This window comes from Lissotriton helveticus, chromosome 8 (assembly GCF_964261635.1).
Source record: "Lissotriton helveticus chromosome 8, aLisHel1.1, whole genome shotgun sequence".
In the NCBI taxonomy this organism is placed as follows: domain Eukaryota; kingdom Metazoa; phylum Chordata; class Amphibia; order Caudata; family Salamandridae; genus Lissotriton; species Lissotriton helveticus.
This window is the reverse complement of record NC_136069.1, coordinates 1,661,573,516-1,661,592,668: the sequence shown is the minus strand read 5'-3', so window position 1 is coordinate 1,661,592,668 and position 19,153 is coordinate 1,661,573,516. Positions and strand designations below refer to the sequence as shown.

Genomic DNA, 19,153 nt, shown 5'->3' with positions numbered 1-19,153 from the left:
TTATGTATATGTGTGTATTTTAAAAACCTTCATAATTAGCTGGGTAATACTTATATTATTGTTGTAATGGCATGCATAGTAAAAGTATATGTGAGGTAAAGAAAAGCATGTTAAAGACAAGACATGCGTGGTAAAGATATTTGCTTTTAAATGGTTGCGTTGAAAAAAAGCGTGGTTTCGTCACACAACCACCAGCTATACCATATAATATACCCAAATCCTCAAATGTCTGGATTACTTACCAGGAATCCTTATCCCTCCTATTCTACATTCTTCATCTCATTGCTTACAAAACAACCCTCCTGCCTTGATTATAAAGAGAGAAGTTGGGAGTTTGGTTACATCATTATCATTCCCTTTAAAGAGTTAAAGCAGGTGGTGGATTGGGAAGTAAAAAGAAACAAAGGATGAGAGATAGAGCCCTCAGTAAGGTGGGTCTCACATCTAGGTTAGAAAGTACTGGGTGAGGAATGTGGAATTGGAGTAATGAAGATTTCCGGTATGTAATCCTGATATTTAATAATCCCACCTGGGGGCATGTGTCTTATGTGACACCATTGGCTAGTCTTGGCTATTTAAACCACATCACTGTGCATTCTATGACTTATAGTTTGGCTTTTAACATAGTAAGTACGGTCTGAAGAATCCCTTGAGTTTAAAGCATTGTTTGCTGAAAATCCCTGATTGGCTGTGGGTTTCAATCAAAATCAGCATCCAGATCAAAATCAGCATCAGCGTCGGGAAAGCTCCAATGTGGAGAGTGGGTCAGAAAATAGAAACCGGTCAAGATCAGCTACTACCCGCAAACACTCGCTCACGGAGGAAGTAGATTTTTTTTATGTATGGAGCGCCTCCAATCCCTAAGGCCACGGAAACAGCGGGCCAGCGGAAGTCGAGGAGGAGTAAAAAACTGAGGGAGAGAAGAAAAGCCAATAGAAGAAACCAGCAACAAAAAGCAACAAAAGAAACAAAAGAAACAGAGGAAACACTGGAGAAAATTAGTATTGACACACATGAAGCCAGTGGAATGACTGTAATCAATTTGACAGATCTATTATTGAACACTGCAGAACAACAACTATTGGCTCTAGGTCTCTCCTTTTGCCTTGAGATCATTCAATTAATCAAAATCAAGGGTCGACATTTACAAAAGTGTGAGAACTAAAACTGAGAGAGTTTCATGCTCAAACCAAAAAGGCAACAAATAGTGAAGATTTTCCCACTATATCCGATCTTGAAAAATACAAGAAAATAAGACCGATTCAAACATGGAACAGGGATCACAAGGACTGGTTGAGACTCTTTATGATCTGATGCAGGAAGGCAACCAAGCCAGTGGAACTTTGGTCAAAAGCACAATGCATAATGTCGTGGTACCATGCAAGACTCCCTTTAACCCCTTCGACGCTCATGACGAGCTGAGCTCGTCATGAACCACGGGTTTTCGCAAAAGTCAGCGCACAGCGGGAAAACCCGCAGCTCGCATAGAGTTAAACCACCATCATCTTTCTATGCATTAATGCTGAAAGACACAATCTATATATTCCAAGACCAAGTCATCAAGGACTTAAAGTTAAATTAATCAATAAATGAAAAAAAGTAAGGTCAAGAAAACCATAAAGGAATTACAATACCATCAACTAATGACCAAAATTAAGAATGACAAGGAAGTAGGAGTAAGAAACGCCAACAAAGGTGGAAACGTGGTACTGTGGAAAAGGGAGGATTACCTCAAAGAAGCAATGAACCACTTGACAGAATGAACCTGCTACGGGACTAGTAACAAAATTACCTGGAATGCGACACAATCTTCTTTTCGGGTCAAATTGATGGCATTGCGAGAAATGGGCCTCTTAACAACTGAGGAATAAAAGTACCTATGGATAGTAAATCCTACAATTCCCATTCTGTACTTTATACCAAAAGTGCATAAGGACAATGTAAATCCGCCGGAGAGGCCAATCATATCAGCCAAAAATAGCATATTTGAGAACACTTCAAAATACGTGGACTTCTTTCTACAGGAACATGTACAAAAGCTTGCTTCATATGTCAAGGATACAGGGGACTTTTTGTTTAAAATAAGACTTTCAATGGCAGAATGATTATCTCTTAATCACTTAAGACGTTACCTCACTTTATACGTCCATCAAACACAGAAATGGACTACGAGCATTGAAGCACTACCTGGCAAGGAGAGGACCATCTTATACGGAACACAACAGAATGATTGTAAACATGGTGGAATTGTCTGACAAATAACATCTTTGTTTCAAAATGTATTGTATCAGCAATTGCGCGGTGTTGCCATGGGAGCCAGCTTCTCCCCCAGCTACACATGTTTACACATGTACTGGTGGGAGGAGCTGGTTCTCATGGCAAACTACGCGAAGACACTAACGAACCATGTAAAATACTGGTGGATGTTCATTGACGACCTGTTCCTAGTCTGCCTGGGTACGGAAGAGGAGGCAAGTAAGTTCATTGCTTCACTCAATGTAAATTAACTTAATTTGAACTTCACAGCAAATATAAGTAAGACCGGTGTAGTGTTTTTAGATGTAGAGGTATTGATCAATCAAGGCAAGGTTGAAACCAAATTACACCGGAAACCAACGGCAGGAAATGCAATTTTACACGCCAGCAGTTCGCATCCTAATCACCTAGTGCAAAGTATCCCTTATGGTGAGCTACTGCACATTAAACGAATCTGCAGTAATGAGGCATTAAAATTAGCACAACAGGAGTGTATTGGCAGACTCAAAGCCAGAGGTTACAGCAACAAATGTTTATAAAAAGCTTTAATGAAATGTAATTCGGTCAAAAGAGAAAAGCTAATGGACAAACAACCAAAACAATCCACTACCCCCAGATGAAACATCAAGTGATTTATGATTCATTCTAGATTACAATAGTCAAAAGGTAGCGGTAAGAAAAATTATCAATAAAAACTGGCACCTCATAAAACAAGACCCTGTAATAGGCAAAACAGTCTCCAAAAAAACCTTCAATAAAATACAGGAGGGGGGTATCCATGAAAGATACTCTGGTGGACAATAATCCATGTGGCACGCCAACCAAGGGATCTTGGTTGGCACAAAGAAGGATTTTACAAATGTAAAATATGTAAAGCATGCCAAAATGGAGTGTCCACAACTGAGTATATCACACCCTTTGGAGGGCCTAATCAGGAAATAACAAAATCCTTAAACTGCACAATGGATCATGTGGTGTATGTGTTGGAATGCCCGTGCAATTTTAAGATATGTCAGTAGTACCATCTTGCCGGGACACAAACAGATACTCCAACACATACGAGCTATAAAAAATCACGATCGGGCATTTCCGGTGGCACGCCATTTTCATAAAAAACATGATGGCAATCCTAAAGACTTGAGATATTTCCTCATTGATGCGGTTCCAAGAAACAAAAGAGGAGGGGATAGAGAAAAATCCCTAAGAATATTAGAGATGCACTATATTCTAAACTTAGATAGCAAGCATCCAAACGGGCTGAATAGTTCGGAGGAACTGCATACAAGTCTTTAATTTAAGGTATGGCAGCCGCAACAACTGTTTTATCTAGTCCTCCTAGAAGCAACATAAACTGTAGAGTCACAAGATGAGGTACATGAACTAGGATCGCTCAGAAACAGAATTTAAGAAAAGAAACCGCCTTCAGAATTTTACTGTTTACAAACACATTCCCCCGAAATGTTTTTAAGTTACCAGGGTTTTTAATGAAGCACATTTTTCTCTAGTTTGCACAGCTCTTTTTTGCACGAACCACATCCTTTTTAGTATGACCAAAACATAAGATTTAGATCAAATTATCATACTAACTTTAAATACCACAGATCTAATAAACATAAGGGCTAACTCCAAACTAAACTGCAAACAGAGTCAAAAAGGGATTTATCCTAACACGTCCAATAATACACTCTGTGGGTTAGTATAGATGTGTGTATACAAAGGCTATGAGATATTCTTAAATAATATTATGAATGACAGTCAACTATCTATTTATGTATTTATCTATATATTTATTATACATTTAAAACACCAACTTGCTCATAAATATATTTATATGCATTTGCACATTTAGGCGCATAGCTATGTTCGTATTGATATATAGATTGGTATTTATATATTACTCGTGGATATAGTTAGTTATTTATATATTTATGGATATATTTAGATATTGACTTGAGTCTTTGAGGCATGGTAACCCAAAACCTGAAACACATACACAACCAAGAAACAATATGTGTATTAACCATTCGGTTTGGTATGAAAAGAAGCAGTATGAAGTCACCCATGTATTTATACTGTTATAAAGGAGCAAGGTAAAATTGAATTATTTAAAATTATACATTTCATACCGTGAGAAATTTCGCTGCTTGATCATACTATGAGGCAAAATTATGGATGGACAATGTGTATTTTATTTTAATTCAATGTATGTAAATGAGCACTGAGCACTTTTTTTGCACAATAATCACATGGTATACTAGTAACCAATTAAAATCAAGGATACATAAAAAGTGAAAAAAGAGAAAAGAAAGAAAAAAGTGTAACCTTTAAAATGTAATGCTATTGGTAAAGCCATGTCATGTGATCAAGTCCCCAGGAGGGATGAAACGCGTAATGGCTGCCATCTACCTGTTAGTCGATCTGTGAACCTGTAAATAAACAAACTGGTATTGAGGAAGAATCCTGGGTCCGTGCTCGTTGTGTTCCTGAAAGTAATCGAGGTAAGACGAGTCTTTTTGGATATATGGAAATATATATATATATATATATATATATATATATATATATATATATATATATATATATATATATATTCACTGGAAAGAAACCTAGGTTTCAGGCCTTATATAGTTAGGAATTGGCATTTAAAAAACCTTTGAAATTCACTGTAAAAACAATAGGTTTCAGGCCTTGGATAGTTAGGAATTAGCATTTAAAAAAACCTTTGAAATTCACTCAAAAAACTATAAGTTTTAGGGGTGTTATAGTTAGCTGGACATTTCACTCATACAAAACCATTGAAATTGCTCCTATATAGTTAGTTGTACTAACTATATTTCGCGCACCCGCAATCCACTGCTGATGTCACATATTACATCATTCATGACATGGTCAATGACATCACTGATATCTCAAATGACATCACTGATGACATCATCCACGTGACAATCACATACACCTTTTCATACACTAGTAAAATCTTTCATCATTTTTAGCAATACTGATCCAGCACACAAAACTATTATTTTAAGAATCTGTACAATAGTATACACATTTCGTGAATTACAATGTAAAAACATTCAATGGCAGAGTCGTTAGATGTTTTTTTGGACGTTCAATCTTTATTGAATTCTTCAAAAGATGTAGCCAACGCGTTTCGTCCTCCACGGACTTCTTCAGGGCAATTAGAATGAGCTTTACGTCAATATGCAGGGATTCTTCTTTTCGGTTTAGCGGTAAAGAAATGATTTTGAATATAAAAATTCTTGTCTTAGTAAGTTTCAGACACACGAGTTCGAATCTCTCGAGTTAGATTTGCCCAATATAATAGTGGTTCAGAGCAAAGTTCCAGCCGGCTCCATCGCGTGGCGTCTTTTGTCGAGGAGTAATGAAGATTTCCGGTATGTAATCCTGATATTTAATAAACCCACCTGGGGGCATATGTCTTATGTGACACCATTGGCTAGTCCTGGCTTTTTAAACAACATCACTGTGCATTCTATGACTTATAGTTTGGCTTTTAACATAGTAAGTACGGTCTGAAGAATCCCTTGAGTTTAAAGCATTGTTTGCTGAAAACCCCTGATTGGCTGTGGGTTTCCAATACAAGTGGTCATGCAGTAACAGTGAGATATGTTACATGAAAGGCTGGTATAGGGCAGCTTTCCAGTCTGTGTCAGTGTATCAAGAAACTGTGCCCCCCCTTGTTGGATCTTCCACTGTTTAAAGCCCTCCAGCTACCAGTGCTTGCTGGGTATTGGGACTAACTAATACCCTTTCTTTCCTGCAGTAAACCTGAAGTGCATTGAAGCTGAGGAGCCAACCTCTGAGGACAAACCTATGTACAGCACATGTGAATACCACGTGAATTCCCGCCAGCTGATGTACCCTGCCTCTAATGTGGAACGCTTCCCAGTGCCCGATGAACTGGTGCCATGGCAGGTGAGTCTAAACTGGGGATAAGGTAAAACTTCTCCACGCTAAAAGATGAGCTCCCAAGTCTGATGTTTTCTATCAAAACACTGTTCACCCCACATTGCCTGGTTTATATTAAGCACTTGTTCTCATTTGTATATAATATTCCATAAGCAGAGCATGTGCCTTTAATACTTAGTATTATTAGAATCCACATAACAAGAACCTAGAGAAGCCTTAGAATCAGTTCTCTGGGCTTGAACCGTCTACTTGGCACTGAGACACAGAAACAACAAGTCCCTGGACTTAAAAGACTGGAAGATCAGCAATATTTATAGTAATTGTGGTCTTGGTGAACTTGTCTCAAATGGCACGTTATCTTCTCTCAATGAAGACATTATGTGGAAAATCGAATGTGTAGTAAGAAGTTGTACATTCTTTTTCTACAAAAATTTGTGTTAACCAATGGAAATTTATCTTAATTGCATTCCAGTAGCCGACCAGATCATTAGTGAGGGCAACATAGAGAAATCAAATAAAATAGCATACATTTGCTGACGTTCAGCGATTTTCATCCTGATTGAACCGAGTTCATAGATCTATATTCTATTTGGCATTAAGCAAGCCTTTATATTATTTACTATTTTTGAAGATGTGTGACCAATAAAGCTTTATATTGATCTATAAAAAAAAAATACTTAGTATTCTTCGCAATTAGTGTCGGTGAAAGGATTTCCACAGACCCAGGAAAATTGACATTTTGCTGTTTAGGTGCTCCTCCAGCCATAGCAACAAGGCAATTTTTTAGAACCTTTTTTCGCAATCTAGCACGTTTGTGGCTACTGGTTTTGGAGCCATAAAGTGGCATCTTGTGATGACTTTCACTTTAAGCAAGCCTCAGTCCTGATCAGTCTTGTCGTATTCAAATTTTTCAATGAATTTATTGTTCGTTGGAAACCACAACAAAACTACACGTTTAGAGCATGGGATTTATTTAGTACTGAGCTGGTGTTCGTAGTCCTGTAGTATTTAAGGGATCCATGAAAGGTTCTTACATACTAAATGAGGAGTACTAGACTGGCACACAGCACTGATCAGTGTAGGACTCTGTTAGTATCTTAAATTTGTATTGCGGATATTTGACCTCTTAACCGCATGCGCGCTAGCGGGTTTTCCAGCTGTGCGCTGATTTTTGAAAAACACGCGGTTTGTGACAAAGCCAGCTCGTCATGCGCGTAGCGCAGGTAACGCCCATGACGAGCTGGCTTGGTCATCCGCGTCGAAGGGGTTAAGAGGCATCTTGGCGCTTGAACACAAGATTGTGAAGGATCAAGAACAAGAAAGGTGAGAAATTAAAGAGGCCCATGGTAATAGTCAAAATTGCCGAAGATCTTTAAGTTGAAGACTGAACAGGTAAGTTTTTAATTGTCTTTTGAAATGGAAGAGGTCCTGTTGTGATCTTAAATGTGATAACATCTTGTTACATGCCATCGGAACTCGTAGAAGGTATGTATCTTGTGAACACTGAAGAATGTAGTAAAGTTTTATTTCAGATGAAGGCCTTATGCAGACTTCTATTTCGAATTGGAAGCCAGTGCAATTTCTGCAAATGGCTAGAGATAAAGTTCTTGCAGCTACACCCAAAAACAAATCAAGCCGATGCATTTTGTACTCCTTTTAGACTCTGGGTAGCGTATTCTGGAGACCTTCTAGTAAAGTAGTGCTGTAGTCTAGACAAGATAGTATTAATGGGCGAACCATTGTAATCCTGGAGCATGTAGGGTGGAGGGGGCCCCCTCACATTTTCCACAGAGCCACCGCCGCCATCACTCCTGAACTACGATGCACCATCAACGCCACCTTTGAAACCGGCATCTTTCCCGATGACTGGGAACGCGCAGACGTTAGACCCCTACTCAAGAAGCCCTCAGCAGATTCCACAGACCTAAAAAGTTACCGACCAATCTCCCTCCTCCCCTTCACGGCCAAAGTCACCGAGAAGACCGTCGACATCCAACTAACGAAATTTATCGAAGAAAGCTCCATCCTTGACCCCTCCCAATCTGGATTCCGCAGCAACCACAGCACTGAGACCACTCTACTTGCCTCCACAGACGACATCCGGACCCTCCTCGACCAAGGACACACCCCAGCTCACCGCCAGACTCCAGGAAGCCAGCATACAGGGAACCGCTCTAGACTGGCTCGGATCCTTCCTCACCAGCAGAACACAAGAATCAGACTTTCACAGTCCTCTACGAACCCACAGAAATTAACTGCAGAGTACCCAAAGGTTCGTCACTCAGCCCCACACACACTTTAACATCTACATGGTCCCCTTCGCTGCCATAGTCAGACAGCACTGACTCAGCATAGTATCCTATGCCAATGAAACCCAGCTCATCTTCTCCCTCACCAAGGACCCCATCACCACCAGACTCCACTTCCAGGAAGGAATGAAAGACGTTGCATCCTGGATGAGCAGCAGCTGCCTGAAGCTCAACTCAGAGGACAGAGGTTATCATCCTCAGACCCTCCCCCTCTGCATGGGACAACTCCTGGTGGGATAATATCCCGGTTTTCATTAAAAGGTTAAAAAAAAAAGAATACATTTGACTCTTGTCACCCGAAGGGGCTCAATGAACGTTTGGAATTCAGCCGCTTTTTGTAATTTTGTTCATATTCATTCTCGAGTACACTGACTTATGTTTTTTTTTTAAACAGATAATCCTTTATCTTTTTTAGTTTGTTTATTTCCAAATGAACACGCTCACCCTTTTTTGCACCTTGATCCGTTCCCCGGCACATGCACTCTGTTTTACTATTCTACTCCGTTATAAGATGGCCACCACGGCGATCTATTCTTTAACTCACTTTCTTCACCCCAAACGTAGTCTTTCTACCAGGGTCATACTTCCGGTTTTATTCTTCAGTTTTAAATATGGCGTGTACTCACTGGGTTGATGCTCCTGTATTGACGATGCATGCCGATTCTACGACAATGTGATAAGGACATGCAGGCAACTTGTGTTTTCTTCACCCGATAAGAAGCATCTCTTGTTCACCCTCTGCTATTATTTCACCGCTTTTATATCGTTGTTACGGCTAATGAATCTGCTTCGTGTTATATTGCACGTTTAGTAGAAGAGTATATTTTGCACCGGTCGTTTTGATTTTACACCCGAACGTATCTGCCGTGTCACATTCGGTGCACTGGGGTAGCGCACTCGTTTATCCGACTTAACAGAGTACAGTTGCTTTGACTTTTTCACGTTTGTTTCTTTTGTGGTACACCACAAGCACTTTTGGTATGATTTTCCATTAACACGGTTGGTTTGACCTCTCGCTTAAGCAACACTCTTGTTTCACATTCAGCTTCGCTGTTTAACATTTGCATTCGATATGTGATTTTATCCATTCTGACGTGTTTCACTTTTCATCAAACTAAAGAATCTTATGTTGACGTCAGTTAATTTACTGCTTATGCTAACTCATGGAGGATATGATGCTCTTGTATTTTACGTCATTCTACAGATAAAGGGTTTCCCCTGACGAAGGGCTTGGTCCCAAAATGCATTGGGAATAATAACCATAAATACATGTGGATTCTACATTGATTGTATCCATGCAGTGAAGATGAAATTGGGACGCTTTGAATAGTAACTTCATTGATAATAACATTTTGGAGAAACCATTGTGACGTAACCAGGTTTAAAAGTTTAAAATTTTAATTTTGATAAAAACTCAGTTTACGGTCTATGAACTTTTGTTTTACCTGTGAATAAAAACCGGGATATTATCCCAGTGGAGTGGTAGATGGGGACCCTGTTATAACAGTGCTACAGTATTTGTTTAAATTGACTCCCTTTGGTCAGAGGGAGACACCCACTAGCACCCAACCGAACACGTGTGATACATTGCTTATACTTTGGAGAATTCAGTGTGCCGCTCTTTTCTACTGTTTCACAACTCCTGGTGGCCCACCATCCTCGGTAGCCCCCCCCCTACCCACGCAGACCATGCCCGAAACCTTGGCATCATAATCGACTCCTCTCTCTCCATGACCTGACAGGTCAATACCGTCACCTCCATCTGCTTCAACACACTCTGCATCCTCTGAAAGACTTCCAAATGGATCCCCCCGAATCTAGGAAGTCTGTCATCCACATGTTCATAACCAGCAGACTGCTGCTTGGAAATGCTCTCTATACTGGGATCAACAAGTCTCAGCTCTGCCAACTCCAGACCATACAGAACACCATAGCCAGACTCGTCTTCGGCATCCCTCGACATGAACACATAACCCAGTACCTGCGGAACCTCCACTGGCTCCCCATCAAGAAAAAAGTAACCTTCAAGATACTCCCCCATGCCTACAAATGCCTCCACAACATCGGACCCCAATACCACAACTACAGAATCTCCTTCCATGTACCCAAGAGGAACCACCGATCCACTGACCTCGCCGCACCCCCACGCATCCGCAGAGCAAGAACAGGTGGAAGAACTGTCTCCTACATCATTGCCAAGGCCTAGTACGAGTTGCCAATCAACATCAGACGTGCCCCCACCCTGCACATCTTCAGGAAGACCCCCTTGACCTAGCTCTTCGACTGACCAGAGCTGCTCCTCCGTGCCTTAAGACCCTCACAAGTGAGTAGCGCGCTTAAAACTCCCTGATTGATTGAGGGGAAGGATTTTCCGAATCATCCTTATCAGGCGTTTACAAGTCAATACAGTTTTGTTTATGTGAGGAATAAGGGAGAGGTGTGAGTCAAATGTTACTCCGATGTTTTTTGCCACCTGTAGTAATTTTGGTAGAGATCTTAAAATGGAAGAACTACTATCTTTATTCCAATTTGTTTGATTTCTGTATGTTTGTGTTGATAGAGTTCAGCGTGATTGAATAATCCTCACATTCTACACTAATTCAGAATACAGTAGAACACTGAATGTGAAGAGGCAAGTTCATTAGTAAATATAGCATTATATTGTCAGGGATTCTACCTGGGTTCTTCTGCCATCTAGCAACCAAATTGTTTTAGTTCTGAGGTTTAGAGGTTTGCCATCCTTTGAGTATTTCAAAGCTAGCAATGGCAAAACTCTGGCTTAGAACTGAAAATGCTTCTTCATTGTTGACTTGTGTGTTTGTAAAAGAGAGAGAGATGGAGAGGGAAAGAGAGAGAAAGAGTGCGTACGTATATTGCATTATGGATGGATAAAAGGGTCAATAAAAGAGTGAGGCAAGGGTGGGTAAATAAATGTTTCCATCCATCCACTCTTTCACTCATCCTTGCACTGATACAGCCATTTTTCTACACATTGACTCATTAGATCCAGAGAAATCACCTTGCCCCATTCACTTTGACCTGTAACTGACTGTAAAGCTGAACATTGCTTGTTTGCCTGCTTTGTTAAAATCAGAGTTATCCTTCAGACGAGAGAGAGCACATCTCTTCCAAAACCCTATTAATCATTCTGCTTTTACATAGGGAAAGCCACCTGGAGCACAAACATATGGAGGAATCATCTTGCACCATATTAGCCTTGATAGGATCTTGCTTGATACTCCTTAATGTTAGAATATTGCTGCCTGCCTGTGGGGACCCTCAAACTCTGTAATTTCACATGAATGAAAACTACCCAGGAACTCATGACAAGTGGTCCATTAAGTCTTAGGTTTTATATAACGAAGTAAGGCCATTGTAGGTGCTCAGTCCAGTAGCCTGTAGTGTAGATTATATAAGTAGGTTTATTCAGTTACAAGCAAGATGGTAAGCATTGAGCCCCACCAGGAGCAGCATCCTGCTGCTCAACCCCACTCATTCCAACTGACAATTCATCCTAACCGTGCAGTCATGAACATTCTGTTGCATCACATTCACACAGGCTGAGCAGCAAGGAACTAAAAGAGATCACAGAATAGCAACATATCTCCTTCCTTCAGAAAACAAAATAAACAACAAGACGCAGAGTGGAAGAAAACGCACGTCCTGTAAAAATTTAACTAATTTTAAATTACAAGATCCCCTTAAATAAATTATTCCACTGGTTTGAACTCGGGGTCTCTAGTTGGCAATGGTAAACACCTTTGTCCAAATAGGGCCCCTTACGTCTAAATCAGGGAAAGGGGATTACACTACTGGATAACCCCTGCTCACCCCCTTGGTAGCTTGGCACGAGCAGACAGGCTTATCTCAGAGGCAATGTGTTAAGCATTTGTGAACACATACAGTAATACAGTGAAAACACTACAGACAAATACCACACCGGGGTTGTTTGAAAAGAAGTATTCTTTATATAGACTTATCACCAGACAACAAATGACAAAAATCCACAATACTGTAATCACAATTAATACTTTGCGATGATAAAAGTTATGCAAAAATAGATCATTTACTCAATCAGTCTTTAGCAACAGATTACCCCAACGGGGTGACTGATATGCAGAAAAGGGAAGGTTTCAGGACTGGCGAGTCAACGCGGCAGTGCGAGACTGCACACGGGCTCCGCCGTGGTAGGCCCAAGTTACACTTTACGGGCTGCTTTGGTGGGTGGCACAATCGGTGCTGCAAGCCCACCAGCAGCATTTGGGTTACAAGCCCCGGGTACATGTGGTGCACAATACGAGGATATGACAGTAAGCCAAATAAGTTAATAATGGAGTCACTAATCAAAACATCAATTTATCATAGGGAGCACTTGCACTGTGGCACTGATTTAGCAGTAGAGCAGTGCCCAAAGCATCTAAACCAGCAAATCATATAAAAAACAGAGGAGGCAACCAGTAAAAAAAAAATGGAAGGGAGACTCACGCCAACGGTACCAGGTTTAACACCAATCCTTAGATTGTAAAGAAAGATCACATCATAAAATAAAATCACGGTGATTACATTACCTAAATCATTACCCTCCTTTGATTGTAAAGGAAGATAACACACTTAAAGATCACACACTATATATGTTCTGCTCCTGCAAGAGAACACCAGATATATAAATATAGCAGGATTCAACTTGTACATGTATCCACCTCACAGGACAAAGGAACTCACATGTCCCCACTACTGCACACACTGCAGGACAAAGGAACGCTCATGTTCCCACTACTGCACAACTTGCAGGACAAGGAACACTCATGTTCCCAACACTGCACACACTGCAGGACTAAGGAATGCTCACATTCCAACTACTGCATGCACTGCAGGCCAAAGGAATGCTCACGTTCTCACTACAGCACAACGTGCAGGACAAGGAATCCTCGTGTTCCCACTACTTCACACACTGCAGAACAAAGGAACGCTCATGTTCCCACTACTGCACACACTGCAGGATAAGAAACCCTCATGTTCCCACTACTGCACACACTGCAGGACAAGGAAACCTCATGTTCCTACTCCTGCACACCTTGTAGGAAAAAGGAACCCATGTGTTCCCACTACTGCACACACTGCAGGACAAAGGAACACCCGCTTCCACTACTGCAAATTATAGGTATCTTGAAACCATAGAGATTTCAACATAAAAGGAACTCCTCGCATGCTCAAGGTATCATCCAATCCATCCCCACACACAGGGATTTATGTAGAGTATAAAGGGTACTAAGCAGGGTATACAGGGTATATTCCGACCCACTAACCACCCATGGTCAGCAAGTATTACCTAACCCAAACACACCTCTACATTTAAAGAAATTTCACTGTGTACCTCAAAATGTAATACGCACCCATACTGCAAAAAAAAAAAAACATGCATTCATCCAAAAGTGCAACACTCACAACTGCAAATAGATAATTAAACATGGTACACAAAAATACTCCCAATCCATGTCAGGCACCCCAAGGTTCTGTAAGAATTGTGAGATCCTAATAATTGACATATCCATATAAAAAAACTGCCTTCAATCAGAGTTAACAAGGTGGTACCTGTTACATAATTGTACCTTTCCCATTAGCAACTAATGCGTATCATCCCTGCACATGCCTGTTGAAAAATAATGAAGACAATTTAGATTTTTCACAGCCTGCAGGGCAGAAAATCTGGATTTTATTAAGGACACGGAGGCTAAGGTTATGCAAATCTCCTTTATTGCGTAGCTCACAGCAGCAACAATGAGAGATCTAGAACTTGAATGAACATTCCAATAGAGAGGATATAGTCCATGCACACACAGTAGACTTCCTTCTTTGTAAGCGAACAAGATAATCAGGAATAACTTAGAAGACTCTGGATCCAACGTAGAACCATAGAGAATTCATCCGAGTCTTCTTTTGAAGAAATTAATCTGAAAAAGAAGAGTAAGAAGGTAATAAACATTCCCAGGGTGGGAATAAAAGAGGTGGGATAATCTTAGCCTCCGTGTCCTTAATAAAATCCAGATTTTCTGCCCAGCAGGCTGTGAAAAATCTAAATTTTATGGCACGACACGGAGGCCAATATTATGCAAGTTCAAAGTGTGTTCAAAACACTATCAATCACATTTGAAACAGGTTTAAAGTAACATCTCTTAAAGATGCATTCGTTTGACCAGTCTGCAGCCCTAAGGATATCCTGGAGGCCGCCACCCAAGATAAAAGCTTTTGAAGCTGAAGCACCTCTGAGGGAGTGAGCTCCGAAAATTGAAGTATCAATACCAGCTTCTTTCATGACATCCTTAACCCATCTAGCCAAGGTGGGAGAGGAAACAGCTTTATGAGGGAACCTGTGGGAAATGATTAATTGATCTACAGAACCCCTTAGACCTAAGGTCCTTTTCTCATATTCCAAGAGACAACGTACCACACACAAGATCTCATTTTGAGGGAAAAAGGGATAGAAAACAGAGGTTGACAAAGTTTTAGTCCGTCTTTTAATGAAAAAGCAAACACCTTCAGGTTGAAAAGCCCTATTAGAGACATCTAAGGCCTTAACGTCCGAGGTACGTCTGAAGGAGACGAGGCAGAGAAGAACAGTTAATTTAAAAGACAATTTCTTCAAAGAGAGAGAAGAGTTCTCGCCCCAAGAGGAGAGTAGTCTGAGGAGGTCTCTCACGTCCCAGAGAGCGGAATATTTTGGTAGAGGAGGATTCAAAACCCGCATACTCCTCATAAGTTTTTTGGTCAGAAGATTTTGGCCTACCGAAGAACCATCTAGCAAGCAATGACCTGCAGCAATAGCTGATCTATAAACGTTAACGGTCCGATAGGCCAGACCCGAAACGAAGATTTCAGTTAAGAAGTTAAGAACTTGAACTATATCAGCTGAAACGGGATCATAACCCCGTCGAAGGCACCAGCAAACCCATTTGTGCCAGGCCAATCTATATGCTTTCCTGGTACCGGGGGCCCATGATTCTGACATGAGCCTGAAAGCGCCTTCCGAAAGTCCAGGGATCTGCCACTGTCTCCTGAAATCTTCCAGGCCATCAGACACAGGGTGCCCTGAAGAAGGAGTGGATGGTATTCTCCGTGAGGTCCTACCAGTAGGTCTTTGAAGACAGGAATGAGGATTGGGAAATCCACGCTCATTTCCAATAGGATGGGGAACCACGCTTGGGAGCTCCAAAGGGGAGTTATTACTACTATGGACTCTTTGTTCCTCCGGACTTGAACAAGGAGGCGAGGAAGCATGGCAAAAGGTGGGAATGCATAAGGTCTCAGACCAAGCCAGTTCTGAAAAAACGCGTCTATTCCCAAGGCCAGAGGGTCCGGTCTCCAGCTGAAGAATTTTGGCAACTGAGTATTGAGACGGTCTGCAAAGAGGTCTATCCCGAAGGGGCCCCACCGAGATTGGATCGCAAGGAAGGTGTTCCTGTCTAATCTCCAGTTGCTTGAATCCACATAGTTCCTGGAGAACCAGTCTGCTACCCCATTGTTCAACCCCGGAATATGTTCGGCAATGACCATTAATGCCCTTGTTGAGGCAGTAGGCCCAAAAGTTCTTGGCTAGGTCCGAGAGGCCCTTGGAATGAGGGCCGCCCATTTTGTTCACGTATCTCACAGCGGACACGTTGTCCATGCGAAGCATGACCGAGCATTTCATCTGATCTTTGGTAAAGCTCTGGATGGCAAAGGATCCCGCCAGGAGTTCCAGGCAGTTGATATGAAGATCCTTCTCCTGTTGGGTCCAAAGTCCCCCGGTCGAGCAGTCGCCGCAGGTCGCGCCCCAACCCTCCAGGCTCGCATCCGAGTGAATGACTAGGTCTGGTTCTTCTCTGAAGATCGCTCTGCCATTCCAGGCTTCTGCATTTTTTAACCACCATATGATCTCTTTCTTGGAGTTGGTGTCCAGGGAGACTATTTGAGAGTAGGACGTGTTGAATCTGAGGGCTTTGGCTTTGAGCCTCTGAAGCGCTCGATAGTGAAGGGGACCTGGGTAGATTGCTTGGATAGTTGAGGAGAGTAGACCCAATATCCTCGCTAGGGTCCTTAGGGGAAAGGAGCGAATCTTTAGCACTTTCCTCAGCTCTTTCCTCAGTTTCCTGAGTTTGTCGCCAGGAAGCTTCAGCTCGGCATGGAGAGTATCTACTGAAAAACCCAAAAACTGAGTGACTTGGGTTGGAGAAGTGGAGGATTTTTTCGTGTTTATCACGAACCCTAAATGTTCCAGAAGATTTATGGCAAGGGTAGTGTGTCGAGAAGCGACCTCTTTGGATTCGGCCATTATCAGGATGTCGTCGAGGTAAAGGATCAGTCTGACCCCTTGGTTCCTTAGCCAAGCAGCTATGGGACGAAGAACCTTGGTGAAGCACCAAGGGGCTGAGGAGAGGCCGAAGGGAAGGCTGCAAAATTGCCAAAGTTTGCCCTCCCAGAGAAATTGAAGGAATTTCTGGTGAGGGGGCCAGATTGGGATAGTCAGATATGCATCCTTGAGGTCTAGGCGAGTGAGCCAGTCGCCCTTCCTCAGGACATCTCTGAGAAGGTGGATTCCCTCCATTTTGAAATGTCGGAAGACCACCCACTGGTTCAACTCTTTGAGATTTATGACGGGTCTCATTTTCTTGTCCTTCTTCTCTACGAGAAAGACATTGCTGATAAAGCCTATTTCTTTCCCCTGCCGGATTGCACCTTTTGAAAAGAGGTCCTTTACTTCCTGGGAAACTAAAGCAGAATCTTTTTGTGAGAAGCGTATTTCTCGGGGAAGTCTCTTCTGGACAGGGAAGCCGACGAATTCTATTTTGTACCCTCTGACGGTGTCTAACACCCAGGGATCCTGACTTACTACGGTCCAGTTCCCAGAGAAGAGGGCTAGTCTCCCGCCCACCTTTATAGGGGTATCTGAAGGGTCTTTGGGAGATCTTACCGGTAGAGAAGGGTCTTGTCCTCCTTTCGCCTCTGAATCCTCTTCCTCTGGATCGTTGTCTTTGGGGAAAGAAGGATGATGACTGGAAGCCATAACCGGACTGAAAGGACCTTCCTCCTCGTCCTCCAAAGGGTCTTGTCGAGCCATTTCCACGGCCGGGGAATCGACCCCGCATCCTCCCGGCCCGGGAAAAAACTCCTCTGGTATTGAAAACCCTTTTAATATCTTTCTGGGATTTTTGGATGGAGTTAAAAACTCCCACATATTTGGCCATATCCCTAATGAATTCTTCTCCAAAGAGAAGACCTTGGGAGGAAGCGCCGCCTTCCTTGTTGGATAGCTCAGCTAGTTTAGGGTCAATTTTGAGAAGCACGCTCTTCCGTCTTTCATTAGAGAGGGCAGTGTTTGCATTGCCCAGGAGGCATATAGCCCTTTGCGCCCACTGTCGCAGTTCTTTTGGGTCAATGGGGGAATCAGAGACATAAGCTCCTTCGGCCATCTCAAACATTTTGGTCAGGGGGCCTGTAATATCCAGTAATCTGTCCTGGCAGGATTTGAGTCCTCTGTCAAGTCCCCTCCTGGGGTCTTTCCCCGTTTTGGCAATGAATGCCACTACTTTGGTGTCTAGTTCGGGGGTCATGGCTATTTTGTCGGGGAGGGAGGGGCGAGGACATTCGGACCTGAGGCGGGCCCTGACCTCCTTTGGTATCTCTTTGCGGAGCCAAAAGGACAGGTATTCGGCAATGTGTTGGGATGGTGTCCACTCTGGGGAGAGTGGATGCTTGATGAGGAGCGGGTCAAACATATGTTCCCCAAAGGGGTCAAGTATCCCCATTTTTGAGCCCGAGGCCCCTGATGCCTCACCAGATAAGTTTCTGATTTCGCCTTCCTCCTGGTCGGAGTCAAACTCTGAGGAGCAAGACAGGTCAATTTCGTCTTCACCTCCATCGTCGCTGTCAATGGGGATAGGAAGGCTAGGGCCTCTGAGTTGCCCATCCAGCGTGCCCGAGGCACCAGCATAGTCACCGCCAGAGCGTGAATCAGAGAGTAAAGGCTTTGCTCTTCTGGGTTTTTTAGCCATTTGGGGTGGATTGGAAGTGGACTGCCTTTTTCTTTGGCTTGTTGAGGCCTCGGTAGGGTCCCCTTGGGTCCTCATAGGTGGCCAAGCCGATTTGGCCAGGGTTTCCAATTTCTTGTTAATGGTGTCCTCAAGGGATCCCATTACCTTGTCAAGGGTTTTGTTAATAAGGCTTTCCAATTTGTCCTCCATAGAGGAGGAAGAAGGGTCAGAGGACATGTTAACAGGCTGAGATCAGAAAGGAGTGAAAATCAACTGAAAAAGAAAGAATGTTGAAGACAAAATGGATGTAAGGTAGTTATGGCAACAGGGGTAGTGGAAAGGGTCTTTCCTCTAACAATCCGAGTAAGGGTTGTGAGTCCCTTGTTGATTTCGTGTAAATTATGCCCTTTAGTCCTTTAGTCCTTCTTTTATGTCTGTAATCATCCCCTTTTTTTTAATTTTTTTAATTTGTTTAAGATGGCGGAGGGTATGAGGTCGATAGCGCCGAGGATCCGGGAGGAAACGGAGGCAGGTAAGGGTCTTAAAGCTCTTGGAGGGGAAGAGCCTCGTAAGTCTCTCGCGTGTGGAGCGAGGCTCACTCGTCCGTCTTAAGTCTGGTCTCCATGGTAACGCGGCGCGACCTCGCGT

General features: G+C 42.5%; 1 protein-coding gene across 3 annotated transcripts in view; it reads left to right on the top strand.

Annotated features, from left to right (window-relative positions):
• Positions 1–19,153, top strand: part of LOC144773609 (transient receptor potential cation channel subfamily M member 2-like) — a 1,291,174-nt gene that overhangs the window by 1,066,023 nt on the left and 205,998 nt on the right. For all 3 annotated transcript variants that reach the window (XM_078658751.1, XM_078658750.1, XM_078658752.1), the window contains one exon: positions 6,044–6,195. In XM_078658751.1, coding sequence (XP_078514877.1) covers positions 6,044–6,195 — 152 coding nt within the window. The remainder of the gene's footprint in view (positions 1–6,043; positions 6,196–19,153) is intronic.